Source organism: Epinephelus fuscoguttatus, linkage group LG11, assembly GCF_011397635.1.
Source record: "Epinephelus fuscoguttatus linkage group LG11, E.fuscoguttatus.final_Chr_v1".
Lineage (NCBI taxonomy): Eukaryota > Metazoa > Chordata > Actinopteri > Perciformes > Serranidae > Epinephelus > Epinephelus fuscoguttatus.
In genome coordinates this window covers 31,188,025-31,207,148 of record NC_064762.1, presented here as the reverse complement: position 1 = coordinate 31,207,148, position 19,124 = coordinate 31,188,025, and the positions used below count along the sequence as shown (strand labels likewise).

General features: G+C 41.3%; 1 protein-coding gene across 7 annotated transcripts in view; it reads left to right on the top strand.

The window, feature by feature from the left end:
* Window positions 1–19,124, top strand: part of myt1la (myelin transcription factor 1-like, a) — a 78,117-nt gene that overhangs the window by 26,776 nt on the left and 32,217 nt on the right. For all 7 annotated transcript variants that reach the window (XM_049590558.1, XM_049590559.1, XM_049590562.1 and 4 more), the window contains 2 exons: window positions 2,329–2,391; window positions 16,389–16,921. In XM_049590558.1, the coding sequence (XP_049446515.1) occupies window positions 2,329–2,391; window positions 16,389–16,921 (596 nt within the window). The remainder of the gene's footprint in view (window positions 1–2,328; window positions 2,392–16,388; window positions 16,922–19,124) is intronic.

The following is a 19,124-nucleotide window of genomic DNA, read 5'->3' as shown; positions in this document are numbered from 1 at the left end:
GTGCTCTCCTTGTCATTATTTTCTCCTTCTGCTCCTCTTTGTGTTATTTCCCCTCTTTCCACAATATTTTCATCCTCCTCTTCTTCCACCACCTCAACCTGCTTCTTTTCTTCTTATCCTCCTCTCTTCATTCCCTCCTACCCCCTTCTCCCCCTTTGTTCCTCACTGTTACCCTCTTTTCCTCACCCTCTTCCTCTGTCTTCTTCACATCTTCCTTCCCTCTCTCCCTCTTCTTCCTCCTCCCCTTCATTCTCCTCCTCCTCCTCCTCCTCCTCTCCTGCCCTGTGCTCGTGATGTTAAATCTTCACATTTATCTTGGTGCAGCTCACATTTTTAGCCTGCAGTTACAGAGTGTATAGATCAGGTGATGTTGGGTGGAGGGTGGGTGGAGCTCCGCAGTGTGGGGGGGTCAGAGGTCGTGGGTGTGGAGTCCCCGGAGGCAGGCGGCGTGCGTTGGCTGGCGGTCTGCGTGTCTTCAGGGCAGAGCGGCCTGAGAGCTGCAGCAGAGTGACTCAGAGCTCTGGAGAAACCTGCTGCCGACTGCAGCCACGATACAAAAATAAATAAATAAATAAACAAAACACATCCAGACAGAAACACTTCAACCTGCTGTTGAATGAGATGTGTTGGAGTTCTCCAAATCAAGGCCAGATGAAAATAATGTAGAAAATTCATCCTTTATCTTCACGAGCATTTTCAAAATCCACTTTGCTCACATTTCTTAGCCCTGTGCTAATGTACACTCTGGACTACAGAAACCCCAGCTTAACCTTGTTTCATTCGTAATTATTAACCACAGGCTAACAGTAAGTCTGGGTTAACGGATGTTTAGGTGGAAAGGGCAACAACACAAGGGGCTGCACTAGTGGTGTTAATGCAGGTAGTGATGTCTCCAATGAGACAATGATATAGGCTGGTTTGAGCTATAGATCCATGACGTTGAAGACATATCAAACTGCACTATCGTTATATACTATGAGGCAAGATTTTACAACTTTGGAAAGTTATCACAGCTGCAAACTTGTATCCTCTTTCTTAAGGGAAAACAAGGAAAGTAAAGTAAGGTAAAGTGAAGCAAGTTTCCCTTTCAAAAGTAAAAGGGAAAGTAGAAATACAGCATTCATGTCAAAAAGTAATCTACCAGGAATGTACGCTTGCATGTATTTGACTGGCCAACATTGTGTGTTGGCGGGTGAGGTCATATTGTAATGCGAAAAAGTTATGCCAGGTTAAACTTTTTTAACAGACCTCCTTTTGCCAGAACTCCCTGTGTTGCAGTGGCCTCATTGAAATGAATGAGGGGGCTGAGTTCTTTCATGCAGAGCTGTGGTCTATCTAAACACAGCCTGTAGGAGCAATCCACCAAACATCTAGTGAGCAGGTTTGTATCGTGCTTGTATCTGGAGGACAGCAGAAGAAGTCAGCTTGGACTCCTACTTTAGCAGTTACAATGGAGACCCAGAGTCATGGTGGGAAAACATTTTCAGAATATTCATAGTCATTTCTCAGACCATTCCTGCAATATAATCAACATCTGCAGCATTAGTTTGTAAATTCAGCGTGCTCTAAACAGTAGTCACTTTGCCAGAAACCACAAACGATGCTACTTTCACAAGAGCTTCAGAACTAGCTAGTGAACAACAAAATCCGGTAGGCTGTTCTTATGCACTGTGTATACCTATGAAAAGTCATCCATCGGAATTGTTGTAACCCAAATGATTATGAGCCAGTAATTTGTGCAGAACCCATGTAACCATGAAGGCTGTGATCACATGACAAATGCGCTGCAGGAGGAAAGAAGGAAGTAGTATGAGAGGACGAATCTCCCCATAAGGAAGCGGGCTGGAGTGATGGATGGGTTAAACAACAAAGGACTTTTCCCCAGGAGACTGGTGTTTGTGTCCCGTGTGAAATCAAGTGGACTTTGAGTTATTTTAGGGTCGTCATGTAATGTTAAGTACATAACTTAACATATGTAGGAAGTATGTAGCGTGACAATGCCTAACTGTGTTTGTTTTCCTAACCCTAACCTACGTAACTTTACTTTCCTAAACCTAACCTGCATAACTGTAGTTAAGTATGTAACTTTACATTACGTACATAATGTGACGATGCCCAACCATGATTCTTTCCCTAAATCTAACCTAACCAGTTGCGGCGTTTATTCAGTGGACACTAACTTGTTAGATATCATAGGACCTGTTGTATGTGCATTTTCATAAGATGCCATATGAACCCTTGCATGACAAACACTTCCTAATGTTGCATCAACACCACAGTTTGTGTGCTGCTGTGTCTGTCCTGACCACGTGTGTATTTCCTCCTCAGCTGTCCCACTCCAGGCTGTGATGGCAGCGGTCACGTCAGTGGGAAGTACGCCAGACACCGCAGGTATGAACTGCTCAACCTATTTTGTATGCTGATAATGAAGTTATCGTTTAGACAGTTCTGTAAGTCAGTGATTCTTAGGTGTCAGAGGGACTCTGTAACTCTGGATAGAAGAAGAGACTTATTGCAATTGTGCCACCTGATACTGATAACATTTGCCCTGATGCTTGTTTTAATATAAATGTTTGTGGTTAATTGGCTCTTTCAGTCATGGTTTTATATATTTTAGTACTTGTTGTTTGTTCAGAATATTCTATACATGCTATACATGCACATAATACATGTACATAAAATATTATATGTACATTTCTGTACACATATGGCATGTATAGTCTTGGGTATTTCTATGAATATCAAAATGGATGATGGAAAAATCAGCCCAGTTATCTTATTCTTTTGTGTCTGAATGTGGATGGTTTATGTCCATAGTGGTTCCGGATTTTCTGGCCATGGTATCACACTCTCAAAATTCAAATGAATCAAATACATAATAATAAAATGTTTAAAAAGCTGAAAAATAATCAGAAAATTGTACAGCATCCTCATGGTGGATCATGAAAAAAATTGAAGGGGAGTGGTTGGCTCTGGCCTGGCCTGCAGGCTTCAAACGTCTCATTCAGCAGCTCAGCAACCGAATCGTACCGGCAGTAAGTGATCTCAAGTCACGGTTTCAAACCTCCAGGATTGGCAGCAGGTCGCAGCCTCCAGCTCAGTAAATCTACCACTCTGTCACAGGGCCGTACATAGAAAACCAATCAGGCAGAGTCTAGAGCTTTGACGGCCTCAGGTCACCCCTACCGATGGTTGTCCATCCTGCAGCCCAAGGGGTGGGAATGCTTGATGGTTTCTGCCTCAGATCTCCGTCGCCTTTGGAAACGGTGAATTACTAACAAACGCAGGGGGCCGCTTCAAAAAGTGACGCTCTCTACGAGTCATTTCAGCCTGAGTCAAGTGCTGAAATCTCCGTTTTTCTGAAGTAAACCTGCAGGCAGAGTGAGATCATTATGCTTAGGTCTTAATATTATCTTATTTACTTTCATGATTAAAAAAACTGCAAATGGGATGTGACAATTTCATTTTCTTCTAATACAAATATGTTGATTCCATATTTTAGTGGGGCTACAAAAACATTCTTCTGCAAAAACCCCTGTCGAAACATCATACATTTTATAAAACAGGTGAAATATACATCAAAGCAGGTGCACTGTAGCTGCATTGAAGTAGCAGTGGTTGTCACTCAAAGAAAATATCATTTGAAGGCTGAATACGAGGCTGTGGGGGAGTAAATTGGAGTATTTTTCTTTTAGGTATAGGCATATTTTAGGCTAAACAATCAGATTTAAACATCCATTATGAAATCAAAGCACTGGTTGAGATGTTTTGAGGTTATTTTGGAGTATCTCTATGGTATTGTTTTTCAGTGTAGAGGCTTGCGTGTGTGTGTGTGTGTGTGTGGGAGGCTGGCATATAGAGAGGTTGCACAGCTCAGGACAGCGGTGGTTTGACGCCTGAGGTAACAGGGAGATAATGAGAAGGGCAGGATGGCGAATCGCTGGCAGAGCAGACTGATGGTGCTGCAAAGGGCACCGAGACTCTTAGGAAAATTCAGCATCAGGCGTTTAGAAAATCAAACTCCAAAATAAGAGCTCAGATATTGTATCTTCTTGTAAAAACCTTAATGGCACTTTTAAAGGATAAGACATAATGTTTGTGGGAATATTAACAAACTTAGTTGCTTTATGAAATGATACCTTTTTCTAAACTGTTCCTTCTTTAGATCATCACATGATTTTCACCTGCTGATTGTCATAGAATTGTAATTTTCCATGTTTTCCGAACACTTTAAGGACTTCTCATCCATGTTGGCTAAAAAGCTGAGGCTCAGAGTTCTCTCTTGACAGTGGAAACAAGCGGTAACAATCTCACCACAGGACTGTTTTTCCTTTTATCGTGTCTCAGAAATAGTCGTGCCGACAAATTACTGAAGTGACAGAGAAGGAAAGACAGAGGTAGAGACACATAGAGCCAGACAGACTGAGAAGGAGAGGTAGAGAGAGAGAGAGAAGTAGGTCGTCTGATGTCTCCCTCTCTGGGGATACGATGGCTGAATCATTTAATCAGTTAATCATCAGCTGATCACAGGAGTGTACAGTACACAAACGTCTGATTTTACAAAGTCACGCAGCAGAGAGGGAGAATACAGCATCTGCAAAATCACTCACTTCCTTGTTTTCTTTTTAGTTCATTCTATACAGGTTGGGAAGTTTCCTCTAACTCCCAAACATAGATCAACCATATCTAACTTGCTTTATTTGACATAAGCGCCTTTTACAGAGTCAGAAGAGAAATGGATATGTTTCATCTCGGTGTGTGCAGTACAGAGATAGGTGCTGGATGTGTTTTGTCTAGCTTAGCACGAAACTAACTGCTAGCCTAGCTCAGGTATGAAGAAATACAAAGTGACAGTAACCACCTGTGTCAAATGGAGTGAACCGCTACATGACCTTCAACTGTATTGTATCCAAAGGGGATTTAGGTACAGTGACTTCTTTTTCTCCAAGCAGTAAATGTGAAGGTCTTCTCGCTGACTCCCTAACTGTAGCCCTTGCCTTCAGATGAGAGTTGTCACTGACGCAGTATCTCATAGGAGCCCGGTCTCACTCCGAAGTCGTCAAATTCTGGCGCTTAGGCAGTGACTTGTGGTGTCAGAAACCAATGAGACAAGGCGTCTTTTAACATCGGCATGATATATGGCCGGTTGCCATTAGGCCTATAGTTTAATGGCACCCGGCGGCATCAGGGGTAAACACGACCGGACGAGGACAAACGTTAAGGCGGCAAAAGTCCAACTGGGGCAGGAGGGGTGATGGATGGGTCCTAGCCTGGTTCCAGACCATAGACCCCACCCACTCAACTGAGTAGGCTTGCATCTCTGGTCTGGCATACTGCAATGAATTTGCGATTTATCTCGTCCAAACGATGGAAGGACCAATAAATGCCGGGGGTGGGGGCGGGTCTAGCGATTAGCCAGTCAGCACCATGCTGATGTCAAGCTGTACGCCGGTGGGTAACTGGTGAGGATAGCAACAATGGCAACTGCTGCAGATCCTACTGACCACATTAACGATGCTATTGAGGTATTTCGCCACTACTCGCGTTAATGGAGGACCAAATTAAGGAAGCTGCTAAACTGGATTTAACGGCGATGCAGCTGGGCGTGCACAACGACGGAGACATTTTAAACGGGCAATGCTCGCTTGTTTTCGGCACCCCCGAGGCATGGATACTAATGACGTCAGATTCTGGGTGAGTCGTTGATCTCTACTGATTGGTTAGGGAAAAATCAAATTCCCTCCCCCTTGTAAATTGCCTTCAATGGAGGCCATGTCAGACTGAAGGTTCTGGGAGCTTCAGTCTGACACTCTAGATGGGGCCAACAGACACTGACTTTCAGTCGAGAGAGCGTGTTCTTGTCCTTTAAGATTCTATAGCCAAACCCTGTTCTTTTTTCATAAAGCTAACCATGTGTTAGCTTTAAATTTCCTGTAAAAACATAAGTGTATCTTGAAAGAAGACAGTGCATGTAAGAGGCATAACTTGACATGGCGTCCTAGAACGTCAACAACCAACGCACCCAGGGTACCTTGCATGTCGTTTGTGGACGTGGAAAGTCCATGACCAAACGTAAATATGTAGCAAGGTTGGAGTGAGAATGTGTTGCTCATAGCATCCAATCTAATGCATTACACTCAACAAAATTTCCAAACTTGCTTGGTAAATCTTTTCTTTCGAATCTTTATCTTTGTACAGTCAGTGTACAATTGGTAGGGTGACCTCATAATCTCAAGCACTGAAACTAGCTGTCTAGCTCCTTTTTCAGAAGAGAGTGCTGACATAATGTTATGATAAAGGGCTTTTGACCACTTAGGGGAATGAACATTGCATCCAGAAAGTATTTGAATTCAATTTTTCACACACTGAGGGCCTTTTTTGATTCGATGAATTCACATGGCAACAGTCTTTTTGGAACTGTTCCTTTTGTCATGAGTACTTCCACATACAATGCAAATATGATGCAGCAAAAAGCATTGTTTTTTCCCCAAAAGAGGTCAATTTTTCTGAGCTTTCATTCCAGGAATAAAGGCATCAACCAATCATGTTGGGCCCATACTTAAAGGATAATAAAACAACAACACAGAGGCTCCATAGTCTGAACTCTGATGGCAAACTTTGTTACTCCTTTCAGCCTTGACAACGGCAGCTAAAAGGAAACTCAGAGATTACGTTTACATGCACACTCTGCTATTATTCTGAGTATAACAATACTCTGAATTTGATCCGGGTCATGTAAACAGCCTATTCTGTTTGTTTACTTTCACATTTTCCAAATGTAGCTTTTTCCGAATTAAGATGAGAGATGTGCCAATATCATTTTGGTTTTGGGAGCAATCTTTGGATATATGTGCAGCTTATTCAGAATATGCATCTCAACTGGGGTTTTTACTGCAGTTTGTAACACACGGCCTCTTGCCTGTTTATGATCAACTCTTTGCATTGTACACGACTACCCAGCAGTTTGCAAGGCTATGGAGTAGCGATACATGCCTTCAAGAAAAGCCCACATTTCTGGTCAGGAGTAGAAACAAACTTTTAAACATTTTGAAAAACTTGGATATCATGTTTTTGGATATGTACAAATATTGCAAAACCATACTTTTCAAGAAGGTGGATGAAGGAATGAAAGAAGTATTCACCCAGTCAAACATGTTCGCCACTAGTGGAACATTTTTTTTGTTTTTTTTTTAATGACATGTTAGGACACGTTAAACTGAGAATGCAGGGCTGCATGTAAATGGAAATGTTTCAATCAGGAGAAACAGACAGTGAAGTAAAGATAGAATTTAATACAGAATGAGTGTACAGATTAGCAGATGATTTGTGCTGATTAAGATTTAACTGAAGTCTTTGGCACTTGGACACCAGAGGGAGATTTTTTTGTGATTGAAGGAAATCTGAGCAGCAGCAAGATGAATCCCCCCATGCAGTCCAGACACCGGTGGAGGTGGTGGTTGATGACTTTGAAGCTGATTGCTGATGAGGCGGATGAGATATCACTCTCCCTCCCCCTCCTCCTTTCTATTGGTGTATCACTTCCTTGTTTTTTGACTAATAAACTTGTACACTTAAGGTGTCATCCTCTCACTCATTGGTGTAACACAACACAGGTGTGTCAGCTACAGCAGAGAGTAACCCTGATGAAGACCTGTAAGTGTTGATGCATGTGTCTTTTTAATCTATATTGCCATATAAGATAAAGGCATTTTAATTTTTGCACAAACCCCACAGTGTGCCTTGGATTGTTTTTGAAGGAAAAAATCATATTTTTGCTCTGTCACTATGGGGTGCTGAGTATAGATTGATGAAGGAAAAATGAACTGAAATGATTTTAGTACAAGGCTGCAATATGACAAAGTGTGAAAAAATGCGAGAGGGTCTGAATACTTTCTGAAAGCACTGGAAATCCAAAATGAACTCTCCTTGGTTAGGTCTCCATTAGCTCTTTAGCTGCTATGGTAGATGTTCCACTTTCTTCACCGGCTAGTTTCTGACTGTCTGCTGTTTGCTGCTGAGCAGGTAGTGTACAGTGGCTTTAAACAACTCTCTGCTGCTACTGGAAATGGCGTATAAGAAACAGAAAGAACACTGTAAATCTGTAGAAACCAAAACAATGATCTGAAAGATGCTAAAATGCTATGAAGAGCTAAAGGAAAACTAGCTAAAGTGATCATTTTTAACCTCTTCCCCATCACAGATACAGTAATTACTTAACCTACACCTTGAAATTCTTAGGATTTCATTTCTGGTTGACTCCTACAGTTAGTATGTGGTATGGAACCAGACCACGGCGTGTGAATCCCTTGTGCATAGGCATGCAGTTTTGAGATTTGGCTTTTAAATTTGTTGACAATAAGAAGATGACAGAGTATAGGTGCTTATTTCCTTTAACCTAATCTCATTCCTAACCTAACCTTTCCACAATCACATTTCTCCACATCAGGCTGCTGGAATCTTTAACTTCCTACAACAGAGACACAGTTGTAGTGCAGTGCCTGGTACTGAATGAGTTGGGGGTTGGGAAGGGGGGGGTTCAAAGTCATTGTCTCTCCCCCCCGTGTTTCTTTCTTCCTCCCCTACCTTTCTTTGTCTCTCTCTTTCACTTTACCTCTCCCTCCCTCCCTCTCTCTCTCTGGAGGATGTCACCATGGCGACAGCACCGTGCGGATGCTGCAGTATGAGGACCAGGAGGGATGCAGCCTGTCTCCCATGGCAACCGCTAGTATAGGATGTGAACATCATGTCGCCCACATTACCCCAGCCCCTCTATTCATCTCATCGCCACCATCCAATCTCTTATATAGCCCCCCACCTCCACCACTGCCACCCTCTGTTGGTGCCAAAGCGTTGCCACGGCGATGAGTGTTGGCACGTGGCGTTGCCGGGGGCAATGATTCCACCTAACCACACATACCTAGATGTAATTATCACACTGCAGATGATATTTCTGTCGCCTGAATCACTCTCTCCATTGACACCAAGAACTTACTTTTTTTTTTTTTTAAACCTGATAATATTAAAATAACAGTCTTCAAGTTGATTATCTGACAAATTAAACAGTGATTCAGTCTATTTTCATAAATGGAGAACTGGATAATTTAATGGATACAGTAAATAAAATTCCAAATTATATCTCTCCTCAGTGTTTGATAATGATGAGACCCCAGTGGCAGAAAATACCCGTTTCTGATTGGCTGACAGGCATTGGCCTCAAGCATAGTTCTGGTTTAAATAAGTGCTCAAGGTATATTAAACTGCAGGTAACTGTAGCAACAGTACTGATGCTTCAGGCTGTGATAGCAGTTAAGTGACTTGTGACTACAAACAACACTTTAAACCATAAAAGGTGGATTTAAACACAGCGTCTCTTTGTTGCTTTGAAAAAGTTAACAATAGTATAGGAGGCAATTATGGACCCCTAGATGTCTTCATGGACTCCAGGTATCCCTGTAGAAACAATAACTAACTGCAGGTGACTTCATAGAGACAAAAATGGACCTCAAGCGACCATGTAGGGACAATAATTGACTTCAGGTGTCTACATAATGACAAAAATAAACTCCAGGTGTCCTATAGAGACAACAGTAGACTTCAGGTGTGCCTGTAGAAAAAACTGGACTGTAGGTGTGTAAATAGCAATGAAAATGGGCTCCAGGTATCCTCATAGAGACAATAATGGACCCCAGGTGTTCATGTAGAGTAGGCCTGTCGCAATAACCACTTCTGCGGGAAAGTATATTATATATTGTCTCAGAAATAATTGCAACAAATGCTATTGTCATTTTTAGATTATTTTATACCACTGATATAATGATAATATGAGGGCATAATAATCCAAGTAGAATGTTCATACGTTGGAAATGGAATATAAAACAACTACCTTTTCCCCTTGGTGCCAGGAGTTGGCAAGCTAACAACTATCAGGACTCTTCCACCGTTGAGCTAATGATACGCTGTGTTGTCTTTGAAGTGTCTTATATTTCCTAGGACTCTTGCAAATGGGCAGGGGTGGAGAGAAATGATGGTTGGGAAAATCCTGCTGTTTATTCTGGCATTGTATTGGCTAAAATGTTGGTGACATTCTTATGTAAACAAACGACAGGGAATATCAAGGTCAGCAAATTGATTGAGGTAATGTCCATAAATTGTACGATAAGTCAGTAATGTAATTATTGAGACAGGCTTCATGTAGAGACAATAATGGACTACAGGCATCTCTGTAGAGACAATAAGGGACTGTAGGTGTGAAAAATGGACCTTAAATGTCCACATTGGGGAACAAAAAGTACACTAGGTATCCTTTTAGAGACAAAATGTAGATTCCATGTAGAGACAATGGACTCCAGGTGTCCACACAGAGACAAGTATCTACTTGAAGATCATGGTATACTGCCAGAACACGCACAGAGACAATAATAGACTTCCAGGTATTCATGTAGAGAACATAAACAATTTAGAGACAACAATGACTTCCAGGCATCATCCTAGAGACAGAAATGGACTACAAGTGTCATTGTAGAGGCAGTAGTGCAGTTCCAGGTGTTCTGGGTTAACAGGGGCTAATTAAGCGCTAATTCTAAAAGAAACACTATAAATGGGCCTGAAGTAATTGCAAGCCTAGCGACAGTAAGGCTTCAAACGCTGCAGAAGCTCTCGTATGCTACTCTCATCATTTAAAAAGTACATCTGATGAATGTGTAGACCTACTGGATAACTGTTTCTCAAATGTAATTCTTTGATGAAAATTTAGGATACACATTTTGGCCGATCCTCATTAGCATCAGTCAAGGTCTTCATATAGACAATCAATCAGTTACTGATCGATCGGCACAGTATGTAATCAATGACGGTGCATCATATCAGACTGCAGCAGATCAGATTAGTGAGAAGAGAAAATGGGATGTGTGAACCCCCTCCTCCTCTCTCTCTCTCTCTCTCTCTCCCTCCACATAATTACCATGTGTAGTCTCTCGCCCTTGTCTGCAGCATTCCCTCGTTTCTGATCTGCTTTAATTACCACCAGAATTTTAATTGGCGGGAGACAGCAAGGTGGCTAAGGTCACACACACACACACACACACACACACACGAAAGCAGACAGCCTATAAGGTAAAAGATGGAGGGATCATTTGAGGAGAAGCCTGTGTGTGTGTGTGTGTGTGTGTGTGTGTGTGTGTGTGTGTTATCTGGTGGTAGGAATATATGCCGCAGTGTTATATGGTGTATGAAACTGATGCAAGCACAGTTTCTTTTCTCTCTCTGTGCTCTCTAATCAAATTCAGATTCTATACTGGCCTTTGTGACATATCAAATGCTGCCAAATCATGAACATATTACTGTAATTAATTTGATTACAGGAAATTGAATATCTATCTTTTTGTGAAGAGATGACAACATCTAAAAACAGATCAAGACAATGAGTACATAACATGAAAAATGATAATGGATAAAACCTTCTACTGAAGCAATGGTGTTCTCATATACATTTTCTTACGAATATTATAACAATATGACTACATTTAGCATTATTTTGTTTATTAAGCATGGGGTATTAAAGTCATAGGTTTAGTGAATTTCTGTAGAACATGTTAACTAAAGCTGGATGACCTTGTTTGTCTCACTGATGTGAAAATCAAATTTCTGATTTTAAAAATAAAAAGAGTGACATTCAAAAATGTAGTCTTTCCTTTGGAGTTCAACAGGGGTCAATCCTAGGACCTCTATTGTTGTTCAGACTCCTTGGGTCACATTTTTCCTTGAAACACATAATATGTTTCTGCAAATATGCTGCTGACACTCAGCTATATGTTGCACTATAAGTCCTGCAATTATGGCAACTGGTAATTGATATTGAAGTGTTGGAGATTTTAGAATGTATCATTTTATTTGGCTCTCAAAATTAGGAGAGTCACGAAAAATCAGGTCTCTTTATCAATATTAGTGAACTTGGCATAATTTTGAGTTTAAACTTCCCTTTAACTGCCAGGTGACAAGTGTTGTGCAAGTTACTGAAAATTAGTAATTAGTTAGTTGTCATTACTGTTAATTTATCATGTTGATCTGTTCTGTACGACATCTATTACACATCTGTCCGTCCTGGAAGAGGGATCCCTCCTCAGTTGCTCTTCCTGAGGTTTCTACCATTTTTTTCCCCCTGTTAAAGGTTTTTTTGGGGGGAGTTTTTCCTTATCTGCTGTGAGGGTCCTAAGGACAGAGGGATGTCGTATGCTGTAAAGCCCTGTGAGGCAAACTGTGATTTGTGATATTGGGCTTTATAAATAAAATTGATTGATTGATTATAGTTACTAGTGAATTCTCTCAAAAATAACTGACTTACTTTACCAATTATTGCATAAAAAAGTAGTTTGTTACAGGGAAAATAAACTTTTGCATTACTCTAAAATATCTGCTTCAGTTCTCTTATAAAGGCACATTTTTGTGTTGCTGTGAAAAGTGAAATAAAACAACTGTTAAATTTTATCTATGATTGTACCCATTATCATGATGATGAAAACACAACATGTTTTGGTAGGCCTTTTTATCGCAGCCTGGACAGGCCTTCAAATCAAGCAACACAAGTTAGTTTTTAATACTCTTTAGGCACAGTAAAAAAAAAAAAAAAATACAACTTTTCTCAGACATTTTACAGTAGTTTCTTAGCACTATAGGCCTAATAAAATAAAATTGATTAGTGATTTACAAAAACACACTGATATTTATCCTTTAGTCTTAACAGTAAGTCCAATATTGCACATAGATTACTAATCACCACCATAGGCCTAATTTGTCCTTGATGTCAAGGAGGGAAAAATAATGTCCATGTAATCAGGACAGCAAGCTCAGCCTACCTGAACTGTTGGCTGTTGTGTACAGTGACAGTTTACTGCTGATTGATTGACTGAACGATTCACACCATTTATTGCTTTGCTGTAAGGTCAGGTGACCAGTAATGCGCTGGACAACAGGCAGGTCCAGTGGCATTCTGAGTAAGTTTTAACAACTTACTGAAACACTGTGTGCAATAGTCCACCTTCCACTCTCTCTTTCCCTCTCTGAAATGGTCTCTCTCAGTCTCTCAAACACACACAAGACAGAGAGCCTGAGCACTGCTCACCTGAGTTGCCCATCACTGTGTGTGATGTTAGATCATAACCAAGAACAACTACGGGGAATAGGCTGTGTTTTTCTGCCAGGATTGAGACAAGTAATGAATAATGAGCTGATTTAAATTTTAGTTGTAATCAAGTTATTGATTTGAAAAAGTAATAAGCTACATGTCTTGTTTCCACCAAAGGTAGTAGAATTATAGCTACGTGTTACCTTATAATTCGTCAATCCCAACACTGCAGGTGACCAGTGTTTACTGCAAAAATAGTTAACGTCATGGCTGAATTACTGCAACTTTTTTAATCCAGGGATCAATGAAAAGACATGAGCTAAAAGCTCATAGCCAAAAGTAAAATTTGTGACCATATATATGTGAACATATGTCCCCGGAGTCCTGTGTTTCCAGGGTCCTATGTTCTCTAGCTCAGAATCTCGTAATTATGATGCATTAAGAAGACCTTTCAAAGGGCTTTATTTTCTCAGCTATGTTTTTTCCCAAGCTCGAGCCCCTTTTCACCAAATTGGGACTTTCTGGCTCCAGTAAATGTGAAAATACAAAACAACTAGCAGAGCTTCAGTGCCTTCAGTATAGTTTAGTTTATCTCAGATATTTTCTCAAAATAACTGGGAATTTGTATGAAAGCAGTTCAATGGCAGGATAGCGTTGATTGAAACACTGACACTTGAAAAAGAAGAAAGTAATTGTCAAATGGTTAAAATGTTGTATATTTTGCAGGTTTGTCAGACGAACACACAGCGGTTTCAGTCAGAAAAGCAGCGTAACCTCCTCCAACCCGCCCTCCAAACACAAAATAAGCTCTTTCATATGGAAATGGACTAATTGATTTCCTAAAATCCACATTAAAGCCGTGTATAATTGTGCTTGCTGTTTTGGAGCAATTAAAGCAGAATTTTCCCAACAGTTAATGACTATTATGGGATTTGCGTAATTGAGGCCCCGGTTGAATAAGCTTTGGGTTTTTTGTTTTTTTTTTTAGAAGCTGATTCTCCTCCTCAGTGAAGGCGAGTGGAAATCCACTGCAGTGTCTCAGCACATGAGCTACAGCAGAGGGAGTCCCAGCACTTTAACCTTTGACCTTTACACACAAAGCCATGCCTGCATATGACCCTTCTGGTTATAAAAACATATTATGACATCAAACTCTGGCCTTTTGTTTTGACAATTTATCTATGGAAAGGGAGTTTTCAATGAGCAAGAAAACATCTCTCTATACAACAGAATGACATTTGATGTAGAAAAACCATAGACTGTAAAAAAAAACAACAAAAAAAACCACGGACATAGCCCCAGTGAAGTGGCCCACTGGTTTGTGGACTCGTGTTTTGAAGCCTCAACATCAGCATTACTGCTCTCAGCATCTTGGTTTTTTGGAGACAGGAGTGACCATTTTGGGCAAGAGGCTGCAGCTATGGAGAAGCAAGGGGTGGATCTGACTAAAAAGCCAAGGACGCTATTGGCAGACAGCCTGTCACTCAAAGCAGCTCCCCTTCATTTTGTGTAACTTTAAGCCTTAATAAAATGTAAACGGGTGAGTAATATAAAAATTCACCCCCACATAGTTGTCATGAAGGGGGAAATGAGCTATAGAGACCAAAACAGTTTTTTTGTACCAGGCTATAAACATGTTTATTTCTGCTGTGAAGCTGGGCATTTAAAAATGGGGGTCTATGGGGATTGACTGGCTTCTGGAGTCAGCCTTGTGTGGCCATTCAAAGAACTGCAGTTTTTGGCACTTCCGTATTGGCTTCATTTTTCAGCCCTGAAGGTTGCTGCTCGACCAAAACATGTATATCTAAGATCTCCATTTGGATCTGTGCTAATACTTGCTGTTTGAATCCTAATAGAAACATCAAAGTCAAGTAAAATTTGTGGTCATACTTATTTTTGTTTTTTTCTATTAATATTTTTCAATTTTGACAGCTGAGCAGCTTTCCTTTTTAACTGTGAAAACTGTAATTGTGGTGTGGTCTCGACAGAGCAAGCTTTATGTTCTCAGGCTATAAGTATTTAGTGGTCTCAAAATTGTTTTTTTTTTTAACTTTGAAATCACAAAGCAATTCAACAAAAGTGTTGGGTGTTATTTAGATTAAATAATTAACCAAAATGTGGATGGCAGTAAAGTCAGTGATGTCAGTTAGTGGACATGTGGGACATATGTGTGGGTGTTTTGGGGGAAAAATGACTAAGGAGGTCTCAAAGAAAGAGCCTGGAGAGTGTCTCAGATAGGATTTAGGGACACCTTATGTAATGACTGGGAGCTCTGGGCCCAGGTGTTCCCACCCAGTCTACCAATTACGTGTACCTCCCAGAGAAGAGAAAACAAGGCATAGAGTTATTCTCTTGCAACAATATGATTTTGCTTTGCTCACTAATTTCATTCTCTTGCAGGTCAATCACAGACAAATACAAGAGAATGTTTTCAGAAATTCTCAACAAGTAATGATTATTAACTTGAGTCAAAAACTCAAAAAGCTGATGATTCTATTGACTTTTCACAATGAATCTGAGCTAAAGCAAAAGGAATGGCTGAAATTAGAGTGGGTTTTTTTCTCAAATCTATTTGAGATATATTAAACTTGTGTCACCATCATGTGATCCCTTTTACGGTGTAAAAGATGTCAATACTTATACTAAATTGAATCTGTTAAACACTTTAACTAAAAGGATTTTCTCTGCCAGAGATTGTGTAATGTTGCAGGTAGCATTTAATATATCTTATAATAATTAAAGATGTTGTTGCGATTGCTTTCTGCAACTTAACACAAGGTCCCTGTAATAATCCTATTGCCACTCAAATTTTTGTAGCAAGTAAACTAGTTTTCTTTCAAATGAACTGCAAAGATAGTGCACTGTCAACATTAGCAAAATTAGTAGCACATGTGTTTATAACTGGATGTGATGATCTTAAGAAGACAGTTTGAGTTATATTTGACCGCTCCACGTTCATCCAAACAGTTGAGATCTTTCCCAAGTGGCCACTAATGTCTTTTGACGTTGATAATTAGTTGAATTTATGTTGTGATGTTGGGTGACCAAATTTGTTAAGGAAGACGGTGTCAGGACATCTATTGCCAATGTCAATTGATGTGGAATACTGAGAACAGATGAAGCTGATATCAGTGTTCAAACTTATTTGACTTGAGAATCGGCTCCAGTTAGCGGCAGGAAGGAAAGCTTTGGGGCAGTGAAGATCAAATAGTAAATACCAGAACAAAGATGGCTACTGATCATGTATGTGCCCTCTGTCTTGCTTCAGTGTCTACGGCTGCCCGCTGGCCAAGAAGAGGAAGGCTCTGGAAAAACAACCACTGGAGCCGGCTGCCAAGAGGAGGCCCTTCCTCACCTCCTGCACAGGCGAGGAAGAGGAGGAGGAAGAGGACCCCAGCGCCTACACCACCTACGAGAATGAAGCCATGGAAGTGGGGGAGGAAGGGAAGGAGCAGGGGGAGATAGTGGAGGAGGAAGAGGAGGAAGAGGAGGGGGAGAGAGAAGGAGACGAAGACGGTGATGTGGAGGACGAGTTCTCGGAGGACAACGAGGAGCAGGGAGAAGAGGAGGAGGAAGAGGAGGAGGAGGAGGAAGAAGAAGAGGAGGAGGTAGAGGTAGAGAGAGCAGATACAACAATGGGAGGAGTGCAGGCAGAGGAGGAGGAGGACGAGGAGGAGGAAGGGATGTATGAGGAGGAGGAAGAAGTGGAGGATGGTGATGATGAGGAGGAGCAGGAGGATGAAGGAGAGGACGACGAGCAAGAAGAGGAGGAGGAAGAGGAGGAGCAGAATCGTCAGCATGGTGAGTTTCTCTATTTGGCTATTGCTGCTTATTTCCTGCATTTTCATTCTGCTTTCTATGTGGTTGTTTGCTAGATGACATCATGTGGTGGGTTTAAAATCTATGAAGCCATGCCACCCTATCACCGATTTTTTCCCCCATTGTATCCCTAAAGTGAGTGTTTCGTCAATGCGGTCTTGGTGAACAATTGCATTGGGTTTACCCAAAATTAATGGGGTTTACTGTGACTGCTTCACAATAAAAGCCACCCCGTATTTCATCAGTTTAATGTTGGATTACATGCATGCCTCATTTCCTGTAAATCTCTTGTGTGTAGGTAGGAGATCTAAATTAAGCATGGGAATGGCGGACTCCGCCACTCACATTGATAAAAGAATTGTCTGCTGATGTTGTGATAATTATTAAAAATGTACATTAAAATAGAAATAAATCTTGTGTCACTCCTGGCTGTCCAAAAGGTATGATTTAGATGGGAAAAAAAACCTCCTTGGTTAAGGTTAGGTAAACAGTGGGATCATGGTTAACAGGAATCAAAGTTGATTGTTGGTAGGAGTCGTGATATGTTTCGCTGTCTCTGGTGCCAACCTTAGACACTTTCTGTTCCCTAACTTCCTGCTTCTGTGGTGCAACAAAACAAATTCATACAACGACCAGAGTGCTAGTCCCACCAACCCTTTTCTAATACGCACTCAAAATAAATCGATTCACACTGGAATTTTTTTTTTGTTTTTTGAAACTAAAGAAGGTGAGAGAGTGCATTAAAGTCAGAAATAAAAATAGGGAGGACCCTCTGGGCCCCCCAACAGCCCCAAATATTCTCAAATCTCAGAAGCGCCCCTGCACACACCTGACCTTTGAGGGACTGCCATGATTGGATTTACCTCTTGACAAAGATGAATGAGGACAGCAAAGATCTAAAGGTTGAAAACAGACAATTCATCCACTGATAAATATATTAATGTTTTTTATTAACTGGCCCTTGGGCTCCCGTTATTTTGCGAAGCAAGTTGAGTGTCCCTGCTCTGGAATTATTATATTTCAGGGCAATATATTGTATAATGAGATCCAGACTACAGCTCACCAACTTTTCTTGTAAAGTACATGAATATGTATCATAGGTCTGGTGCAGTGGTTAACACTGTGGCCCGACAGCAAGAAGTGTGTTTGCATGATCTCCCTGTGCTTGCATGGGTTTTCTCCAGGTGCCCTGGTTTCCTCTCCCAGTCCAATTGCACTTTGGTTAACTGGCATGTCTTAATTGCCCATAGTAGGTGTGAATAGTTGTCTGCTTGTATGTGTCAGCCCTGTGATAGACTGGGGACCTTTCCAGTGTGCATCCCTGTCGGCATCCCAGCTGGTCTTTGCTGCAGTTCACAATATAGCCATAGTATTGCAGTCATTATTCTCATGGCCGCATGAGGTCATAAGTCAAGAGGAAATGTCTGATTATGTTTTTTTTTGGAGCACAGTCCCTGAGTCTTGCAAGTTTGATGCTAAATATCTTGGGACAGCTGCAGCTCAATCTGCAAGTGTCCATGTTTGAAAAAAGTCAACATGGAACTTTTCCAAAAGGTGAACATAGGCTATGTATGAAAGCCAAAAAGCTATAACTTTTATGGATAGATGAAGCCAATAACATGCTCATATTCAGGTCCTGTTCTGGGTCAAACTGGTGTCCAGTCTTAATTTGCATTGTATTTTGGATCAGCAGTAGGAGAGGAGAAAGTGATGAGAGCTGCTGAGCAGAATCTGTGGTAGACCAGATGCTCTGCGCTCTCCCTCCCGCCACGTTTCCCTCGATTCCCCCCAACACCCCCCGTGTCCTCAATCGCTTCTGACAGCGCTTCACGAATAATCGGGAGAGGAGCTCTGCTGAGTTATTAACTCCCACCCTCCCCTCCCTTTCCTACCCTTCCCCATTCGCCTCCTCGTCTCGGCGGACGTGTCACATGCGCTCTGCCTCGGCTTCTCCTCCTGAGAATATTTATGGCTCCCGAATCGGAGCACCTCACACGCCTCCCTTTTCAATTTCTCTGCTCTCATTCGCCGTCTCTGTCCCCAAAATCAACAGTGAGGCTTAGTGGGGAGAGCAGCGCTGTTCTGCACAGCTCCGCACAGCTCTGGGTTGTATGTTTTTTGTGAGTAAACAGTGGATCATAATTGGGAGGGATGCAGCTAATGTATTCAGGAATATATGAGAAGA